Consider the following 25,192-nt stretch of genomic DNA (forward strand, 5'->3'; position numbering starts at 1 on the left):
TCCATACAATTATATAAAATTCAACAAAGAATCTTAATGTATACGTAATTATTATTTCAACTATAAACGCACTTCATTTACTCACAGGATCAGCAAACCACTTGTGGCGATGAAACTAAAGTAATAGTCAAATTCAAACTTTGAAACTTAACCTAGAAGTCAAAAACTACACAATTTAATCTAAATCTAAATTGGATCAGAACTTCTCACCGGCGTAACAATTTAAATGACGGCAACTATAACGCCAAGCCGAATTACAGAAATCTTGTCAGAGATGGCAAGTCTAAGTAATGTGGCCTCGAAAGACAGAAACATGCTGTATCTTATAATCCCAAAACATCAGCTTAATGGAAAGGAGAAGTTAGAGCAAAGACTGAAATTATAAGTAACTGGTTAATGTAAATAATAACCACATAAATTTTATAAAAAAAGAATAAAATATTTTTGTAATAATATAATATAATATGATAATAAAAAATAATGATAATAAAAATAATAATGATAAATAATGATAATAAAAATTACCAGCGTCGTTGTCTCGTCGATGAAGCAGACTAAAGATTAAAAAAAAATTTATACTCTATGTGTTGAATAAGACCGATGCGGCTAATTTGAAGCTCTTTTTCAACTGGAACTGTCCTTTTTTCAACTTTCTTTTATCTTCAATTTTTCAGCATACCTAGAACGAAGTAAATCTCATGGTGGGAGATCTCCTACTGAAAGGATCCTTGTTTGCATGCTGGCTGGTCCACACCTTGGGTGCAATATGTAATTAAATCCAATAGATGCACACTCTTAATGGACCCTATAGGTTCTAGGCGATTTTTGCCTGACTGAGAAACTGAAAATAATTATTCAAAACTTGACAATAAACTAAACCGTTTATTTTAACATAGTAGCTTCTAAGTTACAAAATAAAAATACGAGACTTTATCACGTCTATTTTCAGATAAACTAAGCATTAATTATGAACTTTCTTCACTTGCACGAAATTAACCGAAAAAATATCAATGGCTCAAGTACTAAAATCTAAATGTTAATATAGTAATTACCTTAAGACTTACCAATTCTTTTACAGTTCTTTGCAACGTAAGCCAGAACTGCTGGGCTACACGAAGAATATAGTTAAGGCGAAGCAACGGTCTTAGAAACATTGAGTTTTGAGACCGTTGCACTTATAAAGCACTTATAAAGGTCTAGCCTAAAAAAGCAATTTTCATTGGAAAAGACTGGTTATATATTTATATATACGAATTTCTAGGAAAACTCAGTAATTTAAAAATCTTATGTTGCCACTCTGCTCTGCAAAGTATGAAATATATATTTCAATATCATCGGATTAAAAGGGTGCGACACCATTGTGCCTGTGCACGAGGTATTATTCCTATTGAATAAAACATATCATTGAAATCTATATCTTTTAAAAGAATACTTGTTATCAGAAATCCGTAAAATGTCCAAAAGAATATTCACACAGAGTTCTTTACGAAAGAGGCACAAAGTAGTAAGCATTCCTAGAAGGCAAGAAAGAGAAACTAATATTGCTACTTTAAAATGTTATGTTCATTACTAATTGCTCTGGGACTTTTTATATTTTTTATCATATACATTACAATCAAATGCATTTATGCATTCGTTGTCAGTTAAACTAGATTTTTCATGAAATTATTTGTTTAGTTTATAATAAATATGTCCTATTTGAACCATGTTAAAAAAATTCATTTATGGTTCACATTTAATCAGAAAAACCTGAGCAATATAAAAGAAATATGTTGCCCCTCGAAGGAACATAAAATATTTGTCTTTAGAATTTAATCGCATTGGGGAAAAATTATGGCATTATTTAGACACCAAATTTTGAATGCACGTCTTTCTGAAGCTCTTCGAAAACTGACTTTTGAAATTCGAAATCGGCTTTATTCATTTCAAATTTTTTTCGCATTTAATGATGTTTTAATTAACAAACTCGACGATTTAAAAGCAATATGTTGCTACTCATTAAAATATGATATATATGTTTCAAATTTAAATAGAAAATTCGGAGATTTATAAGAAATGCGTTGTCATTGCCCGAAACAAAGTATTTTTATCTTCCATGCATCAGTCTGTTGGCATTCGCAAAAGCGTAAGCTATTGAATTTTTCTTTTAAATTCAATCTGTTTTTTATGATCAAACGAAGCAATGAAAAGAATTAAGTGCAGTTCTTTCGTTTCTGTTATTAATAATCACTAACTGGACCCATAAGCTGGACTCATTAAAATCGTCATATAGGTTTATCTTTTTATAATAGCTAAGAGGCTAGTATTTATAATAGCAGAAGACATTTAAATATTATCTGACCAGGAACTATATTCATTTAAATGAACTATAAATTTTAGAAGTAAGTAGTTTGAATATACCTTATGCACACAAAAATAAACAAAATCTCATACCTTTAGATGAAATCAGTAACTATAATAGAATCCTCCATGCCAGTTCGTAAAGAAAGCCAGAATCCCTGAAGCCTTACTGTTAGGGTTCGCAGTTTTCAAGTCCTCAAACTGTGCTAGACAAAGCCCTGGGTTCTAATTATTACACAGCGAGCATCACTAGTTGAAACTCCTTCGATGTCTCGGGAAGGTGAAAATGTAAGCAACGTTTAGGATGATTTATCTCTCCGCAATCGATCGTTCTTAACACCGCAAGCATTTTCTGGTCATTTTGAAAACTTCTGAATATTTACACTGAGATTGCCGTTTGCTCTCATAGCTCAAAGAAATATCGTCTGTGTAAAGGGGTCTCTACTGCTGGCGCCTTCAAATTTCCTGGCAGTCCCTGGCAAGATGACTTCTTCTGTAAATTCGGGATGAATGACAACCTGTAGGCACAATCTCGTCATGTAATGACACTCGATCCTCCGCCCGATGGAAAACGTCTCTTCTAATCATGGAAGGAAAACAACTTTCATTAACTCACTTCTTCACACTCTCTCTTTTCCTTCAAGCACTCCTGGGGTGATAACATCTGCCATCTGCTTTGGCTAACGCGAAGGAAAGCTTTTCGCCTCTGCTACTCACTACTCCGCCGCTTCACTTTTTACCGTCCTTTAATTTCTTTGTCCCCAGAAACTTATTCACTGGCGAGTCACAGAGCGCTTACCAAAGAAAGCGATGGAATATGACTGTATGGTAGTTTTTCACTGGAAAAAAACTAGTCTGTTCTATGAATAGTATTTCTTCATTGCTTCTAAAATTATCGATATTATTTAGATCTAAACTATTATAGTAAACTTTTGTATTTACAAAAATGGAGATATTGATTTAAATCATTAGCCAAATGGAAAAACTAATCTCGACTTTTTTCACTAAGACGCCTTTTGTATGACTTCATCAGAATTATTGAGATAAATCTCAAAATAAATATGCATTTCTAGAAAGACATTAACAGAAGAAAAATTGAGCATATGGTTTTAGAATAATTTTTGAAAACATTCTCGCCATATTATTTTCAAGAAGAGCCATAAAACTCCAATTTACTATAGAATACAGGATCACTAAATTATTGTCAGCCTTAAAGAGCTATTAATCTCGACACACGATTTTGCGTTGGTTCACTTTGCATGCAAATCTGTGGCCATTTGGCAAAACTTAAGACATTTATCTATCAAACGTACTCTGTCTGTTACTGCTTAACAAACTAAGTAATTTAAAAGAAATAAATGCAGTTCTTAAGAAAATTATCTTTTTTAACTTTCAATCTGATTCCTTTAATTAAAAATACATTTAATTCATGATACATCTAATTAAAACCATAAAATATATTTATAAAATTATACTGCAATTTTTTTACTTTTCAAATATATCGAAGATATATAACGTTCCCATCGAAAAGGGTTAAATATTCACACTTTTGTATGAGCAGGCTAATGTTTTAAGATCTTATTAAAAAAAACATTAAAGTATTTTCTTCCTCCTTAACTCATACCTTAGAGGTGTAATTGCAAAGCGCCTCAGGCTAGCATCGAAAGGTGAAATGTTCGAATTGAAAGGTGAAATGTTGCTAATCTTTTATGCTTTCTGCGTCAGTAAACCTAACGATTCTGCAGAATGTCAAAAAGTGTAACACCACTACAGCAAAGTTTTTGATCACATACCTAGAACGAATACTGAGTTTCTTAAAATTGACAAGGCAGCCTAACACTAAAATTTGTTATTTGTTTATACCTTTTTCGAAGCACCCTCATAGCATCAATAGAGTACTCTGCTTTTACCCTTTTACCCTTATCAAACGAATGCTGTCTAAAGTCAACATAAAATATTGGATAGGCTGTAAAAACAGTGGCATAAAATAGCATTTGTGTGACATACTTACTCATCTTGAAAATCAAGATGTAACTTGATAGTTGAGAGAGAGAGAGCAATTAAATAGAACCTTTTAAAAGTAAGTATATTTTTATTTAAAATATTAATTTTAAAACAGAAAATTCATTGTCAAAAACGTATAAAAATTTTTCATAGTTTCAGAAGTTTAACAATTGCAAAGCAGCAAAATATTTTCAAAATCAAATTACTTTCCCCGCTTTTGATAATACAAAATAAAAAATTTTAAAAAAAAATTCGGAGCGGTGCAATTACCGTTCACTAATGCTTAACATTTGATGTAATATTTTTTGAAAGCTTCAAATAAAACATTCATGCGACAAGAATGTATTTTGCCGTTGTTAAATGGAAATGTTGAGAAAATAACTTTTCCATTAACAAAAACGGAAAGCTGGAGAAATGGAAGCAGAAATGTCAAACGCAGTGACAAACAAAAGAAAGCCTCATTCTGGTAAATTGTTTCTATTTTGGGATTCCTTTTGCTTCCTAGAATAAGCAAAATTTATGAAGAAAAAGAATGGCTTTCCCCACGAAATGAAATGAAATCTCGATTCTTTTGCGATGAGGAAATCGTCCTAGAAAGAAATTTCCTGTGAAATGGGATATTTTAATGGAAATTTTTGAAAATAAATCCACCCGTTGTTCAAGTTACAAAATGTAGGTTAATCTATCGGAACACTTCTGCTCCATTTCGTTCTTTTTACTGCAATTCTGGCTTCAATGTTTGAGTTTCTGACATCTTTATCAGTTTTTCTAATTTTAAATATAAATAATGGTACAGTGTTTTATGAAAAAAGCAATTTTACTATACTACATGGAAGCAGGCCGAGAAGTTCATGGGTATTAATTAATCTGTCAAGTTAACTACCGGACTTGATTTGCAAAATAAAAGCTTCCTGGATGTGCATGTCACATTCAAATTAGCATACGTATATATTATCATTAGGTTATGAGTTTGAGAGGAGTCTCAAGTTTTTTGTGAATCGAAAATTTGGGCTGATTTATCGAAGAAACAAGATGGATGCATATGATCCATTGAAAGGGGAGTTCTACATTTCGACCTTTTAGTAAATATCATAAAAAATTGGGCATCAGAGATATCATATACATAAGAAATAATGAGTAGTGCTCCGTATAATTCCACTAATGCAATTATCTTCGGTTTATTGCTAATGAAATGCCCTTCTAGATAGTATTCTTAGTGGATAGCTAGAAAACGAATGCCTAGTCTAGTTGTCTAGATAGCCTTCTTATTAGATGGTTCAGAGTGTAGCAGAATGGTAACACTTGTCATGCTATATGCGGACAGCTGTAAAACATATTGTTTCACCTGTTAGAAATTTTGCTTTGTTTAATTTTATCTTAGCTACCTGATTCTGTTATTTTCTGAACACATTATTATGTCCACCTGTTTTCGCTCAGAGTTATTTTAAAACAGAAAAAGAAATTAATGTATTCAATCAATAGTATAGAAATACCCGAAGTCATTTATACATGCCTGACTTATAGTAGTGTATATTATATTAATATACTATATTAATGTAAGATACAGCATGTTAATGTAAGTTATTCTGTGTTAGTCTCCTACTAGCGTTAATTTCTTGCATCTTCATTGGCTAGATACTAAACTGCAGGTTTAAAAACAAATTTTTGCTTATGGTCCTCGGTATTTATCTTCAGCAGAATAAAACAAAGAACTGTTCCTTTCCATACAGTTGGTAAATCTACATATCTTTTAAAGAGTAATGAATAAAAAATTTATAAAAAGGATTTTAAAGTCTAAAGCTTATTTAAAAAATATTTAAAATATATATTTAGACTAAAATAAATTATTTGGTCTGAATATTTTACTAACCTATTGCAAACGCGTCTTAAACCACACAGTATAACGAACCACATAGTGTAAAGGAAGCAATCCGTGAAGGAATACAATTTCACATGGAAATAGACAATTTCTATCATTCTTCCAATTACTTCTTTTTTAAATGTGAGAAGATGAATATATAATCGTAACTTTAAGCGCATAACACAACATATTGAGATAATCTTCATTTTAGAAATTTTCGTGTGACTGTATATTCAATGTAATATGCAACAGTTGATTTACTTTAAAAAATCTAAAATTGTACTACTGTACGTGCCAATAATTTTGTAAAAGGAAATAACCATAAATAACTGATGTTATTTTAACTTTTTTGTTTACCTGTTAGAGAGTTATGTAACGTAATATGTTATTTTATAGCGTACCAGCATTAGCTCGAAACTGTGTTAGTTGAAATTTTAATTGCTGTAGCGTTTCCATTCACCTAATGAGCGCTTTAATAATTAACTGTGCAAGAAGTCAGTTACATTAAGCTATAGGTCCACATTAGTTATAAGAAATCTTTAACAAAAGTATGTAGTAATTTTCAGTCAGCATTTTGGATTAAAATCGATGAACAAGTGATTACTTACGTTTTGTCGCTCTTCCATAACGAGTGCACAATAATGGCGGCTACGGATCTAAATTAGATGTTCATCGAAAAGCTGATTATTATACTTGAAATTCTAACTTAAACTTTTGTTAATTAAGAAGGATTTATAGGATATTATTACTACAGAACCTCCATCTTCAGTAACCGTAAATTAGTTTACGAGAGACGGAAAAGATAAAGCAACTTTAGGACAGCTGATTAGGACACATTCGAAAGTGTAAGACTGCGAAGGAGAAGTTGAAATACTCTCAAACGGTACCATGGAATTGAACACTATCTCGAAACATTTGGCTTTTGAAAAAGCCGTGTAATTTGTAGTACAGTATTAAAAACAGTTGAGCGATTATTTAATGTTAATGGAAGTAGTTTCTGATCAACTATTAGCGTTAGGTGAGAACATTTCAGAATTTTATTTCTTGCAATTATTCTAAGTAGCTGGCTGCGATAATAATAGCTTTAGAAACACGACCAGAAGCAGGTTGAACTGTTGAATTAGTTAAGAATAAATTTTTGGGATAGTAAACTCCTCAAAACGAAATTAAAGAATTTGGTACAGATAACGAGAATAAGGCTTAAATCATATTCTTCTTCAAAGCGTAACATGATTATGCAATAGCATTCGGTTGCATTCGGTGTTCTTAAGGAAAGTGAACATCGTCTTCGTACAAAACAAATCCACGTGGAAGTAACGAATTTAAAGTTTTGTAATAATTTTATTTAAGAAAGATTATTAAAATTTGCTGTATTAATAATAGAAATTTGGTTTCTTATTTAAAAATTTGAATTTTAAAGTTTTGAATTAGTTTATGATTGAGGTAAATATAAAAAAAATGAATGAATGAATTTTCGATATTAGTATAGAGAATGGGTACAAAAATTGTCTTATATGTATAACATAGAAAATATTTAATATTTTTATTAAAAATACTGCTATAATAAATATGAAAACGCTAAAAATTTAAGAAATTGAATAATTGTAATAAAATTTATATAACTAATGTAATGAAAAAGTAAAATTAATTTGAAATTATGGTAAATAAATATTAGAATTAATTAATAATTGTATAACGTATAATTGATAAATAATTGTATGTATATATTGTAGATAGAGTATGAAGAGGAAGTACTGGCTCAAAAACAGAAGCCTGTTTTTATCTCTGTATAACTGTTCTTTTTACTTTCCTAATACAATATTAACTTTGAAGGATTTATGAGAAAATGCATTTTTCCCCACAGACTTATTTTTTATTATTATTTTTCCTCATAATAGAATATGGTTGTATTTTGTTTTGTTTTGTTTTGCATATAATGAAATGTTTTAGTACAGCTCACATAGACCTTATGCAAGACCACCTTATGCAAGGACGGGAAGCTGTTAGAAGTAACTGCCGAGCACCTCTTAACCACTGATGAATATTAAAGATAGAAGGAAATAGGAAATGCTTGTGCTTGAGAAAAATTAAGAGGTCTTCCAGTTTTTGTAAAATAAAGAAATTAGAAATATAATAATAACAGTAAGAAACACGATTTCAATAATACAAATGATGCTAAAATGCAAGTTATAATATTGAAAATCAGTTGCGCTACGAAAGTTTGAAATTTTTGTTATTATTAAAAATAAGTAATGTGTGCATAAAATTTTTATGTTTGTTATTTTGTGTGAAAAGTTTTGAAAGGTCTTCCTTGAACAAATATAATTATGTGGACTATAAAACACAAAGACTTTGAAACTGAAAATTTTTATAGATCTCTAAACTATTGTCGAAGTTATATTTTGCAATTATTTAAATAATTATAGATTAAAGTTTTAAGAATCTGTATTTTTCAAATTATGTTTGTCTTTAGTTACTAATGCTTTAGTACTTTATCTCTTAGAAAGGCTTTTCTGTCGCCAAATCTTTTTCTCCTTGAAGGAGGGATATGTAAGATAAACAATATATAAAGCATGTTATTAACCGTAATTTAGCGATAGCCCCTTTATTCCGAATTTTAATTTTGGTATTTCCCTCTTTATTCTAAAGATAGTAATAACCCCACTTTGTCATTTGTCTCCACTGCGTCGTTTCCAGATTAATACATATCATATGACTTTTACATAAGGACGATAACGTAGCTAATTCGGAAGTAAAAATTTCGATAACCAAACCTTTCTCTTTATAAGCTCCCTTGTTAGACGACTGCGCTCTTTGCTTCTTCTTCTGCAAATAAGACGCGGGCTCTATTCTTACTGCAAAGCTACTAAAAATGTAAAATGTTTGAATTAGGCACGAAGAGTGTGCCAAGTGAATGGCTGCAAATGTCACTTGAAACAGAAATGAATATTTAATCTTCCTCCGCTGTCAAGTTTGTTGTTTATTATGGATAAATATCTACGAAATGCAATATTTCTACAATATCATTACATGTGCTGTGATGGAAAGTGAAATTCCAGCACGAAGAAGAAATTAGCTTAGAGAAATGAAATGTAGGTAAAGTATTTGTCTAGATAACATAATATTTATTTTATTTATGTTTCAAAGTCACAAGTTAAAGTATGTGCTGTAAAAGGCACTTCAAATATGAAGCTGTGGTACATTTAGCAATCACTGTATTAGCCACGTTGTTGAATGCAAACATGCAAACGCGCATGCATTGTGTCGCACAGGTGCCGTACGTTATTTTGTAGGATGGTGTTCCATGCCTGCTGCGCTTGGTCAGTCAAATCAGCAAAAATCCCTACTTGTAGATGACTCTGGATTTGTCGTCCAGTCATGTCCCATACATTCTTTATGTGAGAAAGATCGGCTGATCTTGCAGGCCAAGGCAGCATGTCTTTTGATACTCTAAAGAGCAATTTGGGTGATAACAGGCTATGAAGATGAGCGTTATCCTGTTGGAAAATTATCCACTGCAATATTGTGCAAAAATGGCAGCACAAGCAGCGTAATGGCCTATCTGACGTACTAATTCGCTGTCAAAATGTGTAGCGTAATGATCAGAGTTCTGCTGCTGTCACAGGAAATTGCTTCCCATACCATAACTCGTCGTGTAGGTCCGATGTGTCTACGCAGCAAAGAGGTTCTAAGCGCTCACCTGTTCTTCTAACCAACATACGGCCACCACTGGCACCAAGCCAGAAACATTTCTTATCCGAGAACACCCAACAGATCTTCACTCCTTCCTCCAGAGAGTTCTAGCATAAAACCACCGAAATCGCAAATGGCGCTGATTTTGATTTAGCGGTATAGTCGCTACAAGTCATCTGGATAAGAGCTGTACCTCAAGTAATTGATTTTTTGCAGTTCGCTGTATCACTCTGTCTTGAATATCTTGAAATGCTTGAATGTCTGCTGCAGATTCAATTCGATACGGCACAGATATGCGACGAATACGGATTTTTTTCCTTTGAGCGATGGCAAGTGGGCGACCGGACCCTGGCCTTCTTGAGACAGTGTCTTACTGCTAACGCACATGCAACACGCATACAGAGTGTATACATTCCTACTTATTTTGCGAAAATTTGCAGTTTTGCAGAAATTCGATTTTCTTGTAGCTCGATTGCATTGCCTCTTTCAAACTGAGTATGCTATCGATACTGACTTTTTCATATCCTTAAAGGCTTATTCGTCTCAGATCTTGCTCACAAAGCCCGACCTGGAAGATAATTAAAGCGTACGAAGTTCACATCACGTATTTAAAGCAGACGGGAACTGCATATTCATAGAGACACTACTAGCATTACATTCATTCGCCCACAGCGAAATGTGAACAGACGTTATCTTTCAAATATGCAAAAACGTATCCCACGTCAAATTCCGATTATCTAGCAAAACTTCTTTTTGTTAGGATTTCATTTACAATCAGTGTATATTTATAATTACACATTATGTCCATAATTTTACATACAATGTTGAATTCAATACATTTTTTAAATATTTCTTTTTTTAATTTCACTTAAATTCTCTAAATATTATTGTAAAACACGAAACATAATTTATTACGGTTTACGCCAAGAATAGCGTTATTCCTGTCTGAGCAAAACTGAGTAGCGAAGCAGTTTATAAACACTTTACTCCTGAAACTCTACTTTTCTTATTTTATACAGGAACAAGTAAAATAGTATTGCAATATATTACTTTCTGACAGATAAAATCACTGCTGAAAACCTTCTACATCATCAATATTGAAATAAATATTGACCTATCGAAAGACTTTTTGCGGAAATCTTTCTGAGACCGAATAGCTCACTCTGTAAAGCGTTATGTACTCGTATTTAGACAAACGTTTCGAGTCCCTGCTCGGGCGGGCATTATGATTTTGTTTTAATTTGGACAGGTATTTTTGTATTTTTTGAAACAGTCAAGGCCATTTTTTGATTAAACAAACTTCGTTCTATATTATTTTTCCAAAGTTTTAATTAAAATATTATTTATTTATTTATTTACCATCAGATGAGCTGCTGCACCTCCTTTAAGACATTCAGCTTTTACGCTCAACTGATGGAATCATCTACCAACTGTGTTGTTATATAAAATACAATAAAATTTTAGAATTTTGATAATTACATAATGAAAATTAAATATCAAGAAATAAATATATAAATAATACAATAAATAATAATCATAAATAGATACAATAAATAAAAGTTAAAAATTTAGAATAAGATAAATACAATGTTGTTATATATGAAGTCAACAAAGTATTAGAATTTTGAGAATTATATAATAAAAATTTAAAAATTTAAATAATAAAATTTAATAATAAAATTTTAGAGTTTCGATAATTACATAATAAAAATTAAATATAAAGAAATAAATATATAAATAATACAATAAATAATAAACATAAATAGACACAATAAATAAAAGTTAAAAATTTAGAATAAGATAAATACAAAGTTGTTATATATGAAGTCAATAAAGTATTAGAATTTTGAGAATTATATAATAAAAATTTAAAAAATTAAATATATAAATACATAATACCCAAATAAATATGTAAGTAAATGAAACATAAATACGTAAGTAAATACTTAAGAAGATCATTACAAATTTTGAAAATGAATAACATAATGTGTGAGAATAGTAGGGGCTGAGAATGTAAGGTTTGCAAAGAGTAAAGCATAAAAGTATAGTATTTCATTATGGAGAATGAAGAGCAGTAATTGAATAAATAGTAATTGAATAGCATTTGAATGAATTAGGATGACTTGAATGAAAAGTTCGTGGAAATTCTTGATAGAGTAAAAGTCTTGACTAAGAATCTTGAGTTGAGACTTTATCAATATATTAAGGAGATGGAGTTAGAAAATATTCTTAAATTCTTGACTGAGCTTGAGAGATCTTGAAGGTGTACTTAAATAAAGATGGTCTTGAGTAAAAGCATTAAAATGAGGTAGCAGAAAAGATGGCGTATTAAGTAAGGTAAATGAACAAAGAACAATATGATTTCAAGTTCCTTTAAGATTATCGATGTTTGCGGAGATATAATTTATTATATTATAAAGATGATTTCTTAGAATATTACTTTTTAATAACTGTTGAAACCATAACTGAGCAGAAGTTAAATTGTATGCTTTAAGGTGATAATCTTTAGTAAGGTTGCAGTGAAAAAGATAATGATCTATTGTGCCTTCATTCCCACAGGTACAGAGATTTGTATGGTGAAGTCCGAATCTATGAAGGTATTCTGGAAATGGACCATGAGCTATTAGGAAAAATGTAATTGAACGGTTGGTAGATATTAATGATATGAAAGGTTTTGATATGAAAGTAAAAGTTCTTCTGCCGGTAGTTGCTTTAGTCCAGGTTTGCTTCCATAAGTGCATTAATTTTGCTTCTAATTTTGTTTTTAGTAATGATATTGGATATGGAATTGAGTAATTTGGAAGGGAAGAATTGTTTGCAGCCTCTTTTGCTAGTTCATCTGCGAGCTCGTTATCACTGTTACCGATTTGTGCTTTAATCCATTTGAAATGTGGTCTATTATCGTTTTGAAATTTAGAGAAAGTAGAAAATGAATTTCTTGTACAATAGGCGATCGACTGTGTCCAAATATGGCTTGAATACCAGATGCACTATCAGAGAGAATTAAGGATGGTAAAGAAAGTTCTTTTGCGAAGCATATGGCTTCTTTGATTGCAAAAAGTTCTGCTTGAAAAACTGAGTTGTTATTGTTTAAACGAATATTCCAGTATTTAATATTTGATTTTTTTTTCGGAATGCGCAATATGCGCTACCGACGCCTGCTTCAGATTTCGAACCATCAGTATAAATGGTGAGTTCATATTTATTGAGTTAAAAAGTTCCCAATAGGGATTTTGTGTAAAAATATGTACGATGTAGCTCTAAGTTGTGTTTAAGATATTCAAAATCTGTGGGTTGAAATACATTATTATTCATTATGCTTTGAATTCTTAGTTTTGATATTCTTATTTTATTTGCTTCTTTTATTAGAGATAAAGTTATTGGAGAGATGCCGGTTATTATTTGTAGCGCACTAGTTGGAGTAGTTCTATATGCTTTTGCTAGAGAGAAGAGGAAAGGTCTTTGTATTGAGAGTAAATGTTTTTGAGCCTGGGAATTCAAGGTTAAACCCCAGACGGAAGCTCCATATAGTAGTATTTTTTCAATAACTGTTATGTACCATATTTTGTCTAATTTTGAGGATATACCCCAAGTGCTTGCTGTTACAGATCGAAGAGAATTGTGGAGGATTAAAGTTTTATTTTTGAGATATTGAATATGGAAATGCCAGGATTGCCGAGTATCTAATACTATTCCCAGATATGTGATGCTCTTGTCAATTTTGATTTTTCTTGAGAAATTTTGATTATTGGCTTTATTAGGTTTTTTATGGAGGTACCTCTTTTTGGAATATATAGTGCTTTACATTTTGTAGTAGAAATTTTAAGATGAAATTTATCTGTCCAATTGCGGAAGATATTTAAAGAAAAACTGGAGTTAATTTCTATTGATTTCCGGCTACTTGCGTTCACAATGAGAAGAAAATCATCTGCATATGCTTGGATATGTGTATGGTTACTATTGTCATACAGTTTTAAAACTTCGCTTGCTATAAGATTCCAAAACGTAGGGCTTAAGCAAGATCCTTGAGGACAACCTTTTGTTAATTTATAATATATTACACCGGAATCTGAAGAATATTGTAGAGTTCTATTGCGTAGGTAGTCTTTGATAATATGAAGGATATCCTGAGGGCATGATATTATTTCTAGAATTGTTATGATGTCTTTCCAGCGGATAGAATCGAAGGCTGCTTGAATATCTATCGAAATTATTATTGAATGAAGATTCTTTGATTCATTCATCTTCAAGACTTCTTGCATTTTTTGAAAAGCATGATCTATTGATTTATTTGGTGTAAATTCATACTGATTTTCATGCATGATTTTATTTTTATTTAGATGATATAAAAGTCTTGAAAGGATTTGTTTTTCAAGGAGTTTGCCCAACGTGGGAAGAAGGCATATTGGTCTATAACATAGAGGGTTTGTGGCTGGTTTATTTTTCTTGAGGAGCAAAACAACTTCTGCATTTTTTAGTATATTAGGAAATGTTAAGTTATACCAGCAGGCGTTAATGAATGATATAATAATTTGTTGATTATTATAAAAAATAAGTTTTAAGATGATGTTGTCGATTCCATCGGGACCTGGTGCTTTCTTGTTATTTAGTCTTTTGATGATATGTTTCAATTCATCGATGTTTGGAGGGATGATAACTGTTGGTGGATTAGGACGACATGTAGAAGAACTGTTAGATGCTTCTGTACCTGTGATATGATTCGATCTATATTCGTCTTGAGGGAATAATTTTGATAAAATTTCCAACGCAGCCTGGGAAGAGGAAATTGATTCAGAGAAGCTGTACATTGATAATGAAGGTGGAGTGAAAATTTTATTGTGCGCTATTTTGAAGGCGAAGCCATAATTGGAGGTAGAAGTGAAAAATATTTTCCAACTATTAATTTTTGATATTCTGATATTTCTTTTATAATGTGCTCTTGCTTTTTGGAATGCTATTTTATAGTGAGTTCTTTCTGTATCTTTTATACAGGCTTTGTATCTTCTATTCGAGCTCTTACTTTTTTCTTTCTATTACAAGAGTTTGGTTCCACCATGGAGTACTTAATTTTTTGGTACCTGAGCATTGTTTATATGAGGCGTTGCAGATCTCTGTTATACTATTTATGAGGTATGAAACAGAGGTATTTACTTCAGCTTTTGAAGAGGCTGTTTTTAAGGAATGAAGAATACTGGCAGAATAATTTTGTAGATTAGCTATAAATTTATTAAAAGTGAAATCGGATTATATTTCAAATGTGATGAATCAGTGATCACTAAAAGATTCTATTTCAGAAACTTTCCAATTTGAGATTAAGGATGCTATTTTAGGCGTTGCGAGAGTTAAGTCAATCCAAGCTTGTGCTCTTAATATCAGGAATGTAGGTGGACTATTTGCGTTATTTAAAATTGTAAGTCGTTTTTCTTGAATAAATTCTAAAAGTAGTCTACCTCTATTATTTTCAACCGGCGCTCCCCATACAAGGCTATGTGCGTTGAAGTCTCCTGCAATGATGTGATTTGAATTTGGAGGCAGTTGAATTGAGTCCAGGTCTATAAGTATCTCTTGCAAGTCTATTGATCGAGGAACATAAATGGAGGTACAAAATAAAGGATGAATAAGAAATTCTAATTTGATAGTTATTGTACGTAGAGTTTTTTGAACTATTATTGGAGTTAGAGGCCCAATGTAGAGAGAGTATAGCAGATATATGAGAATGCGAAAGGTGATAAAATAGTCCCGATGGAATTTCCAATTTCCTTGTTGAGGGAATATATGGTTCTTGTGCAAAGATGATATTGATATTTTCTTCTTTTGCAAACTTTAGAGCATTCGGTAAAGTGGCACGAGCTCTTTGTAAATTTATTTGTAATTTTCTTATTTGTTTATGAGAATCCATTAGTAGTATGTTCTTGATTTAATTTTCGAGATTTCTAATTGATAAGAAGGGCAGTGAACGTCATTTGCAGCATGATAGATATGAAAATTGGTTTTAAAATAGATGTTATTAACTTGACAGTTAATGCGGGTTGGAGCTGGAGCTTGACATTGCGAGATATGATGATTATCTCCGCAGTATAGGCAATGAGTTGAATAAGTGCAGAATTTACTTGAATGTGCGAAATCTTGACAATTATTGCATCGACGAATTCCAAAGTGCTCGGTGTTTCGAATAGTTTTCCAACCTATTGCAATTGATTTCATGTTGATAAGAAGTTCAAAAACCGTGGGGGAACATTCAATGACCCACTTTGTTGTAGATTCTGATCTTTCTGAAAGTTTGAAAAGCGGGTTGAAAGAGTGGTTGGATGTATCTATTAACGAAGATATTAAGGCAAAAATGTCCTGATCCGTGTAATGGGCTGGAACATTGTGAAATTTACATCTTGGGAGTTTTGGTAAAGAGATTCGAAGAGAAATATTATCTATTGGGCTATCTATTATTGTTGTTTTAAGGAGTTTGACATCGTTGTAAGATTCGCAGGTCACAAGCAGGGCTCCTCTTTTAAGTTTGGTTATTTTTTTTAATTTTCTGTTTCAAACTGTTTAATGGTACATAGTGAGCCAAATCATCTGAAAGTTTTTCAGTCGTATTATTTTCTTTTGGATGGATGATAAGTGCTGGTGATTTTTTATTTGTGTTGTAATCGTTCACAGATGGATAATTGTGTGGTAGAGTGATATTCAGAGTAGAATGTGTATGGCAGTTTGATCTCATATGCAAGTGATCTTGATGAAAATTATCAGTGTGAGTTTCATTTAAATGAAAATTAGGAATAATATGAGCTGATTTATTTTCAGTATTGATTTTTTCTTTTTGAGATTGAGGAGACTGAATAGACGGAGTAACTTGCCCCGCTTTGCCTTGCTTAGTAGTCTTATTATAAGTATTTGGAGACAGGATAGTAGGAGTGACTTGGCCTGATTTATCAGAATAGTTCTTAATTTCAGTTGATTTCATGGCAATTTTTCTTAGATTGTCCAAAATTTGTGTTAGTTGATTTTGTAACTTTAATGGAATAGTGTTCTTTTCCCCCTTTTTGGATTTTAACAATTTCAGTCCTTTGTTATAATAGAATTCGATACCTCCTTGGCTGACAATGACATTTTCAGAATTTTCGAGTACGGCAGTTAAATACTCCATATCTAATTCTGAATTTGTATCCGAAAAAGTATCAATGGTACTCATTATTATTATAAAATAATAGAAATGTAGAGTAGAAAAATAGAAGTAAAAAGTTGAAGTCTTGTAAAATTGAAATCTTGAAAAGACAAGAGTCTGTGCTTTCTGCTATTAAAATGTAAACAATGCATTAACTTTTATTTCGTATATTACTATTTAATAATATTTAAATATTTAGTGTTTCTTAGTTCAGAAAACTATATAATTTCTTAAAATATTTTTTAAATGAGATTTATTTATTTTATTATTAAGGATATTAACAATTTTATTTATTAAATGAATGTATTATTGCATGCACTTAGTTAAATTTTGACATGTGCATTGCTAGTAATATTCCAATGATTTAAATATGAAAATAAATAGTAAAATATTGAAAAATGTGTAATAACTTTTAAAATAATGAATATTCAGAAATGAAACCGATATAAAAAGAAAGAGAAAATTCTTCTTGTTATTTCTATTATAAAATCATTATATTTCAACAAAATCTTAAAATGTAAATATAAAAGATATATGTTTTTAGATCAGTTAGAGCCGATTCAACAATGTAAATCAATAAATGTAAATCAATAAAAGAGGATAAGTTTCAAAATTGAAAATAGAATAATTTTTAAATTCAAATAGGTATAGGAATCTTAATGTAAAGAAGAAAATTTCTCTTTTAGAAAAATATAATTTAAAACAGAATTTTCAAATGAAATCTTGAAAATATTTAGTACAAAAAGCTTACACCACCGTTGAAACGGAGTAATGATTGTTGAAAAGCTGAGACATTTTATCCGAAGTTGTAATTAATCCAACCGTCCACAGGTGATAAGGAGCACCCCTATGAGAGTTATATCAAATTGTTACTCTTGTAAAGGGCTGTCGAATGACATATTTTTCAAGAATATACCGTCGGCATTTCTGCACTTAAAAATTCTTAAATGATCAGCATTAAAACATCCAATAAACAATATAGCAGTCAGTAGATGATCCTCAATTAAAATATTAAAAATTTCTGTGAATGAATTATTGAGGTGTATATGTGCATATGAGGAAAAGTGGGAAAACATTCATGCAGCCAACTTGTTTTGTTAATATCAACATTCATGTGAACTTGTGGTGTTGCGCGGCCCCAACCTGCACGCAACAATAAATAGTAGTGACTGCTATGAACTGGAAAGTACACAAACTCTTAAGAAGGGTTTAACTCCCTTTTTATTCCACTTTAGAAGTTACAGATGCGTGCACTTGACGCTCACAAACTACGCCGACCCGGCGGTAAAATAAAAATAAGAAATTAAAAATGAATAATAACAAGTTACTACCTACGAGGCTCTCTAAAACGTAACTAACTTAACCGCGTTCTAAGATACAGCTGAGATTTCAGCAAACTTTCTGAATAAAAAGTTGAAAGATTCAACTATCGGCCGAAGCAAGCACACAGGCCGAAACGCGCGGTTCTTAAATTTCTACCTAGCAACCTTCACGCTCGTGAAGCAAGAAAGCACAGTTACGAACTCGTTTCCCTCCTTTTTAACTGAAATTACTTCCGATGACAATTTGAATACTTTGCGCGTTCTACTAAAATTTACATACTCTGGCATTGGCAATTCCAGGGGAAAGTAAGGCTTGACAGGAAAAATAGCTTAAAATAAATATAAACCCTACAAACTGATTATTTGACTGTAGGCACACGGTTTGAACGAACAAAACTGTAATTTACAGAATCAGTTTAGATACGTTTGCTCAACTTAGGAGCACTTCTTTAGATCAATATTAAAATAGAATGATGATAGCTATTTCTCTAATTTGCAGTTTAACAAAGTTTGTTTACATTATTTCACTTCTCATTATGTAAACAATATTTTCTCATATAAAATAAGAACAAAACTTCTGCTATATAAATATCGCGAGATCTTAATATAATTCTAACAATTCTAACTATAGATTATAATAGTATTCTAACTATAGATTCCATTGTCTAAAATTTTCTTATTAATTATTATTTTTAGCCGTATTAACCACATAAAATTTCGTGCCAAATTTTAATCTTCTGAAATCCGTAAATGTTTGTATAAAAAAATTCTACTTGTTAAAAATACAATTTAATCAAAATTTTCTCAAAAATCATAATTGTTAACCAGAGCGCATTTGGAATATGCCAGTTTAGGTGATTTCAAAATGCTACCAGTGTTTAATTGATATAATTATTGGAAACCTGCGGTGTGATAGCTTTCTCAATCATAGGCTTCTGTTTATAGACTGTTACTTAGAAACAGGTACTTAAAGGTCATAGCAACTCTCCCCTCGTTTTCAATCGTAACGTATGTCGTTGCCATCGCACAACAGGAATTAGAGGATTTTAGCAAATTAGAAGATTCGATCTTTTTTCCTCAGCAGTCGTTACTATGGTTATAAGCCACAGTTTGGGGGAGAGACGAAATATGCACTTGAAGTGACTTTTCTAGAGTGACAGGTTACAGTACGTAATAAATCTGATAAAATCATGGGTCAAGAAACGGTAAATAAGGTAGGGTTCAGAGGTTGTTGTATGTTATGTGCCAGCAGTAGTCACATACGATCCCATTCGTAGCCCACCAGCGGTCGAGCGGTAAAGTCACTGAACACTGGTAGTTCGGTCCGAGGTTCGAATCCTGCGAACTGGCTGGCTGCATGGGTGTTTTCGTGGTTTTCCCCATGTGTAACGTGTATACGAGCCAGTTTCCCTTAGAAAGTCCTCCACGTAGGTATCCCTCTCCTTAGGCAGATAGCCCTCGAGCCTTTGCCGTAATTAAATAACCTAACCTAACGATCCCATTCGTAACTAGCCCTAAGTACGTAATGTAATATAATGTAATATACTAGTGAACTATATAATGTAATATATTAGTGAGACGATATTATTCGGCCTCATGGTTAACGCAGCACACCCAACACAATGAGACAGACACTCAAAAACCAATAACTAATAACAATAACTAAAATCAAAATACAGTTAAAAACATCAAATTAAAATTTTAATACTGTTTGTTCTATTACGTTTTATGCAAATTTTCAATTCCTTTGCAAATTTAAATTGTTTCTTGTGGCAGAAAAATTCTTTTATGTTGCCATGTTTTTCACTAACATGTCGCAAAAATTCACGGTCCTCGGCGAAATGTCGTGCATTTCTTTTAGCATTACAAAAATTATTATTTATCAAATTAAATCTTTTCAGGTACGTCGGGAAGTCGCACGCCTAGTAATTATTTGATTGTAATAAATATCACAGATCATTCTCATATTTTTAGGAACCTCAAAGTTCAGAAGATAATTCTTGTTTTCCGAAATGTTCCATTGATTTTTCCAGCAATCATAATAAAAGTCCTTGGTTTTTACCAATAAAAATTCTTTTTGATACCTGGATATACGGAACGCAACCAGCATTACACTTTGCAGCTTCTTCGGGGTGCATGTTGGCCTTCTCGTTGCCTTTAACACCAAAATGAGCTTTCACTCAGTTCATTTTCTCTTCATGTATTTTTCAACTTGCACAAGATCTTTTATATATGAGACCAAAATTTGTATGACTGCTCCTAGTGTACTTCTTAAATTGAAAACTAATTTTAACTCTTAAAAATGAAGAAAATAAAAGTTCTGTTAGCAAAACACTCAAAATAAGCTCTGAATTAATTAAAGTGAATTAACTTGCGTGTGGTCTTACGTTATTCTATCTGAAAAGCTATTAAAAAGTTTGAAAGAAATATATCTCATTATGTTGAAATAGCTCGTGTTTATTTTAATCTATCTTATATACTGTTAATTGTTACAAATACTGCTAATAAAGCATGTTATTCGCACCATGGTATCAACACGCATGCTAACTTAGAAAACAGTTTTTCACCACTGATAGCAGAGAATTAATATTGTACTCCTTAAATATCCTTGTAAATAATGTTGTATTTGTTATTCTACATTAGTGTATCAATTGTTTTGCTTCTTTAAGAGTTTTAAATTTGAAAATATTTCAAACCTTTACATTTTTTCATAAAAAATTTTAACATTCATAAAAATTAAAGATTTTTTAATAAGTATTTCCTTTATAATATCGAATTAGACAATACCATTTTGTTTTTATGCACTGATAGTAAGAGGCGACAATTTCCAACGATAATAAAAAATATCGAACTGGTAAGTATTTTAATTACACAAATTATTTTTTTATTAATTCTTAGAAAAATTCCTATTTATTGCCATGGTTAACAATATTCTTGATTAATAACTCTGAAGTTTTATTGTGATTCCTGATTTTCTTCTCAGAGTTTTCCACAAGATTTTGTATGGGCAGCAACAGCAGACGCCAGCTAAAGAGTCTCTTGCAAAAAAACGAGAATCCACAAAAGAAACTAAATTAAAGATGTTCCTCAAGCGCAGCAGTGAACCCATTTTAAACGTTCCATTCCCTCAGGTAATATACATTTTTAATCCTGATTTAGAATGCATTAATTTACGATCAGTCTCAAATAATATAAAGCGGACGTGCTAAATAATATATGTATGAAATTAAAACCCTTTAAGGTTAAAAATGTAGTTAAACGAAGAAAAATCACTTTTCGTAAATGCCTTATAAATTAGGCATACTTTCTGTAAACTGTGAAACAAAAATGGTGGAACTTTTTAAAAGACTTAATGCAAGAATCAAGGGCATTGGATAAATCTGGATTAATATTATCATTAGAAATGCGAGGTTTTGAATAATTTTATTTGGTTTTAGCAGAAGAGTTACGATGTCATTGCGTGCTTTATCCTATAGCCTCTTGTACAGAAAGAAAAGTTTAAAAATCAGTAATATTTTAACAGAGATGCTGTCTTTTAATATGCCTGTTTATGGTAATCTCAGTGGATTCACTGATCTCATTTGATTACTATACCGATCAAATAACGGCTGTTTCCTGTAGTATGGAAATTCGGCTCTGAAAAATACTCTCTTCCACTTTAAAATAAGCCTTGACTTTTTTTTTTTTTTTTTTTTCTTTTTTTTTTTTCTTTTAAATGATAAGATATTTTCAGGACAAAGCGAAAATATGAGAATATTTCTATTTTGATGTACCAGCATAGGAATGCGTACATATAATCCATTTTTTGAAGAATATTTGAAAAATAATAAACTCTAATCGAGAAATGGTATTATTGTAAAACAACTATTTCATGATTATCTACAGAAGTTTCAAAAGTATATTTGTGGTTTAAACAACATACATATTTTTTATTTAAAATAATTGTTGGCATTTTTAAACATATGGTTTGCTGAAGATGAAGACTATTACTCAGGAAAACCATAACAACTCTAAATAAGTACGCTATTTTAGATTTCCCGAGAATTCCATAAAGAATCATGGGCTGTATTCAAAAATTTGTTTTCGCACTATATTTTAGACTAGTTTCTTTATGCTTTTTTATATTCGAAATTTCATATTTATAAGTAGTTTACTTTTCCTCTTTGCTTTAAAATACTTAACTACAAACTTTGCAAAGTAAGTCATTTTGGCACTCAGAAATTCTCCTTTTTCCACTTATGTAATAAAAGCAAAGCAGAAAAGTTGAACTGTGTTGTCGTGTTTAAGAAGCTCTTTCTTTTGAATCAGTATTTCCCTTGGATTTTCGTTTGCACTGCTAGGGCTCCAATATTCGTATCTGAATAACACCGTGATCACCGATTATTAACTGTCTCCTCTATATCATAACTTAAGAGTGAGAATTACTCCATTGATATTATAAATAGAAATAACAAACTTCTTGTAAGAATAACAATTTTATTGGAAGGCCTTGGTAATTCTGAGAATTCCAGCATTTACAAATTCATATATACTTTTTAATCATTTTAAACCATAGCAAACGTTTTCCCAATTTAAAATGAACTAAAGCTGGGGTAGTGATGTCAGCTTCTAGAATGTATAAGAATCAGATCGATCGATGTGAGTGTGAATGTGCCTTTTATGCTGAGTTTTGAAACGAACATTTTCGTTGTTATGTCCGTGTATGAGTTTTGTGCTTCAATAAAGTGTTTGCGTGAAAATTGTAATGACGTTTGCCTTTCGGGACCATACAAAACACCTTACTTCATGCTCCAATACTGAGATTTCGTTCTCGAAAATTGAAAATATATAAGACAAGAAGACCGTGAGCAGAATATATATTTGATTAAGCCTCAGTATTCGTTTGCTGTGCACCGTCCTGATTATCAGTCATGAAGTTACGAAGAAAATTTTTTACGAGACTTTAAAGTGATAGCAGACTTATTACAGACAGAAAAATTGTTCCAGGAATTTGATCAAGGTATATATGTAAATGGTGAAGATACTACTTTATTTAATTACTTCGAAATAGGTTTCCAGCCACTACCTGAATAATTCTGAAGATTAAGACAATTCAAATATCCTACAAGAACTTTACAATGTCGGCTTTCTTGAATCGATGGAAGAAAAATATAAATTAAAAGAGTTGCTCTGTATGTCTGACGTATTTTTGTTTGAAATTCGCTTAAAAGGCATATGTAACATCACTGAAAATTATCATTCTACCGTGAAAAGGAAGCAGAAATTAAGTTGAGAAATTTGTGCTTCATATTTTATTTTCAGCCGCTAAACGTTATTTCAGTTATGGCAAATATTCATATATTGAAGAAACAATGAGTTTCATAAACAGTAAATTTTATTTGAAATATTTCTTTCATTCAAAAATGCATTTAATATTAAACTTATTTTGAGGATCGTAACACAAATGAATTTTTCGGTTTGCGTTCTGCTTAATTAGAAGAATCACGTATCTAAGAAAATATACAGATAAAACCAATTTCAATGTATTCGTGAGAAAAAAAAATTAGTAATTCTATAGTATTTTATATGTTTTTTCCCAATATGTGCGCCTTTATCACAAAATCAAGCAATTTATCCCAAACATTAGCTAAATCTGCTCCTAAGGAGAGATTCCATTAACTTGCAGAATTTAATGCTATTAGATACCTTCCTATAACATGAAAACTTTTTGATGAAACAGTGATTAAAAATAGACTATATGCGAACTAGTAACGGCAAGGAAAGAAAAAGTTAAGTGAATGCGCAAGAATTGAATCGTCAGGCGATTTTGAACTTCTTTCGTTAAATTCTATATTTTTATTCCATTATTTAAATTAAAGCTTTTGTTATAACAAATAGCAGTAATAAACTATTTATTGGTAACAAATAGAAGTTTAATTTTATGATTTTATGATACAGGCTTACGTTCCCAACAACTGAAATTAAACGTAAAATTCTGAATGGAAACTAAAATGGTATATTCTATTCAGATATCTAACAAGTAATCCAACTCGCTTTCATATGGAAAGCTGTTACGTTTTCAAAATATTCTTTTAGACAGTCTCAAAAAAAGAAGAAACGTCTGGTATAAAGAATGTGTCAAACAAAGGTACGCCTTATTGCAAACGGTATTATATTCCAAAACGAACTGCTTATAAACTGATATTAAGTTCACTGATTATTTCTTTACAATACGGACGCATTATTTATTTGTAACACCTTTATTATATTCAATGAGAAATTTTCCTAATCAAAATAAAATAATTCGCTTTGGCTTTTAGTGAAACATTTTTTTCACTTCTTGCGAAGTTGATAAATCCACGTTCTAAAGCGAGCATATATTTTTCCTTTTCGCCTTTTATTTCTAAACTTAATTATTACATTTAATCCGCTAGATACCAGTGTACAAAGTAAATGAAGCAGATGAAAAACATTCTTTTATATGCATGAATATCTACATGTGTAAAGTGCTATCATGTTGATAAAATATTAGTAATTTTAAAGGAAACATGAAGTATGCAATAGTAATCACTTTATTCATGAAAATAAAATAGCTGAAATGAACTATTATTGAAACTGAAATAGAAAACGAATTCTTGTTTTTAATTATTATTAATTTAATTTATTTTTAATTGTCATTTGATTAGCACGTCGTCAGTCATTAAACAGTTTTTATTTTTGAACTTATATTTTCGATTAACAATTAAGGTAGACTTTTTATTTAAATCTGTAATTCATGTTGTTTCGTAATTCTTTCCGATTTTAGTATTTAGGAAACCTAAAATCTTTTGG

At 31.1% G+C, this 25,192-nt stretch overlaps 1 protein-coding gene across 1 annotated transcript in view; it reads left to right on the forward strand.

Moving 5' to 3' along the window:
* Positions 1–25,192, forward strand: part of gprs (speckle type BTB/POZ protein) — a 71,778-nt gene that overhangs the window by 26,462 nt on the left and 20,124 nt on the right. Inside the window, exon 3 of the mRNA XM_035357915.2 lies at positions 21,366–21,513. Coding sequence (XP_035213806.1) covers positions 21,366–21,513 — 148 coding nt within the window. The remainder of the gene's footprint in view (positions 1–21,365; positions 21,514–25,192) is intronic.

This window comes from Stegodyphus dumicola, chromosome 1 (genome assembly GCF_044657685.1).
Source record: "Stegodyphus dumicola isolate Sdum_Otavi_A_Nest chromosome 1, ASM4465768v1".
NCBI lineage: Eukaryota > Metazoa > Arthropoda > Arachnida > Araneae > Eresidae > Stegodyphus > Stegodyphus dumicola.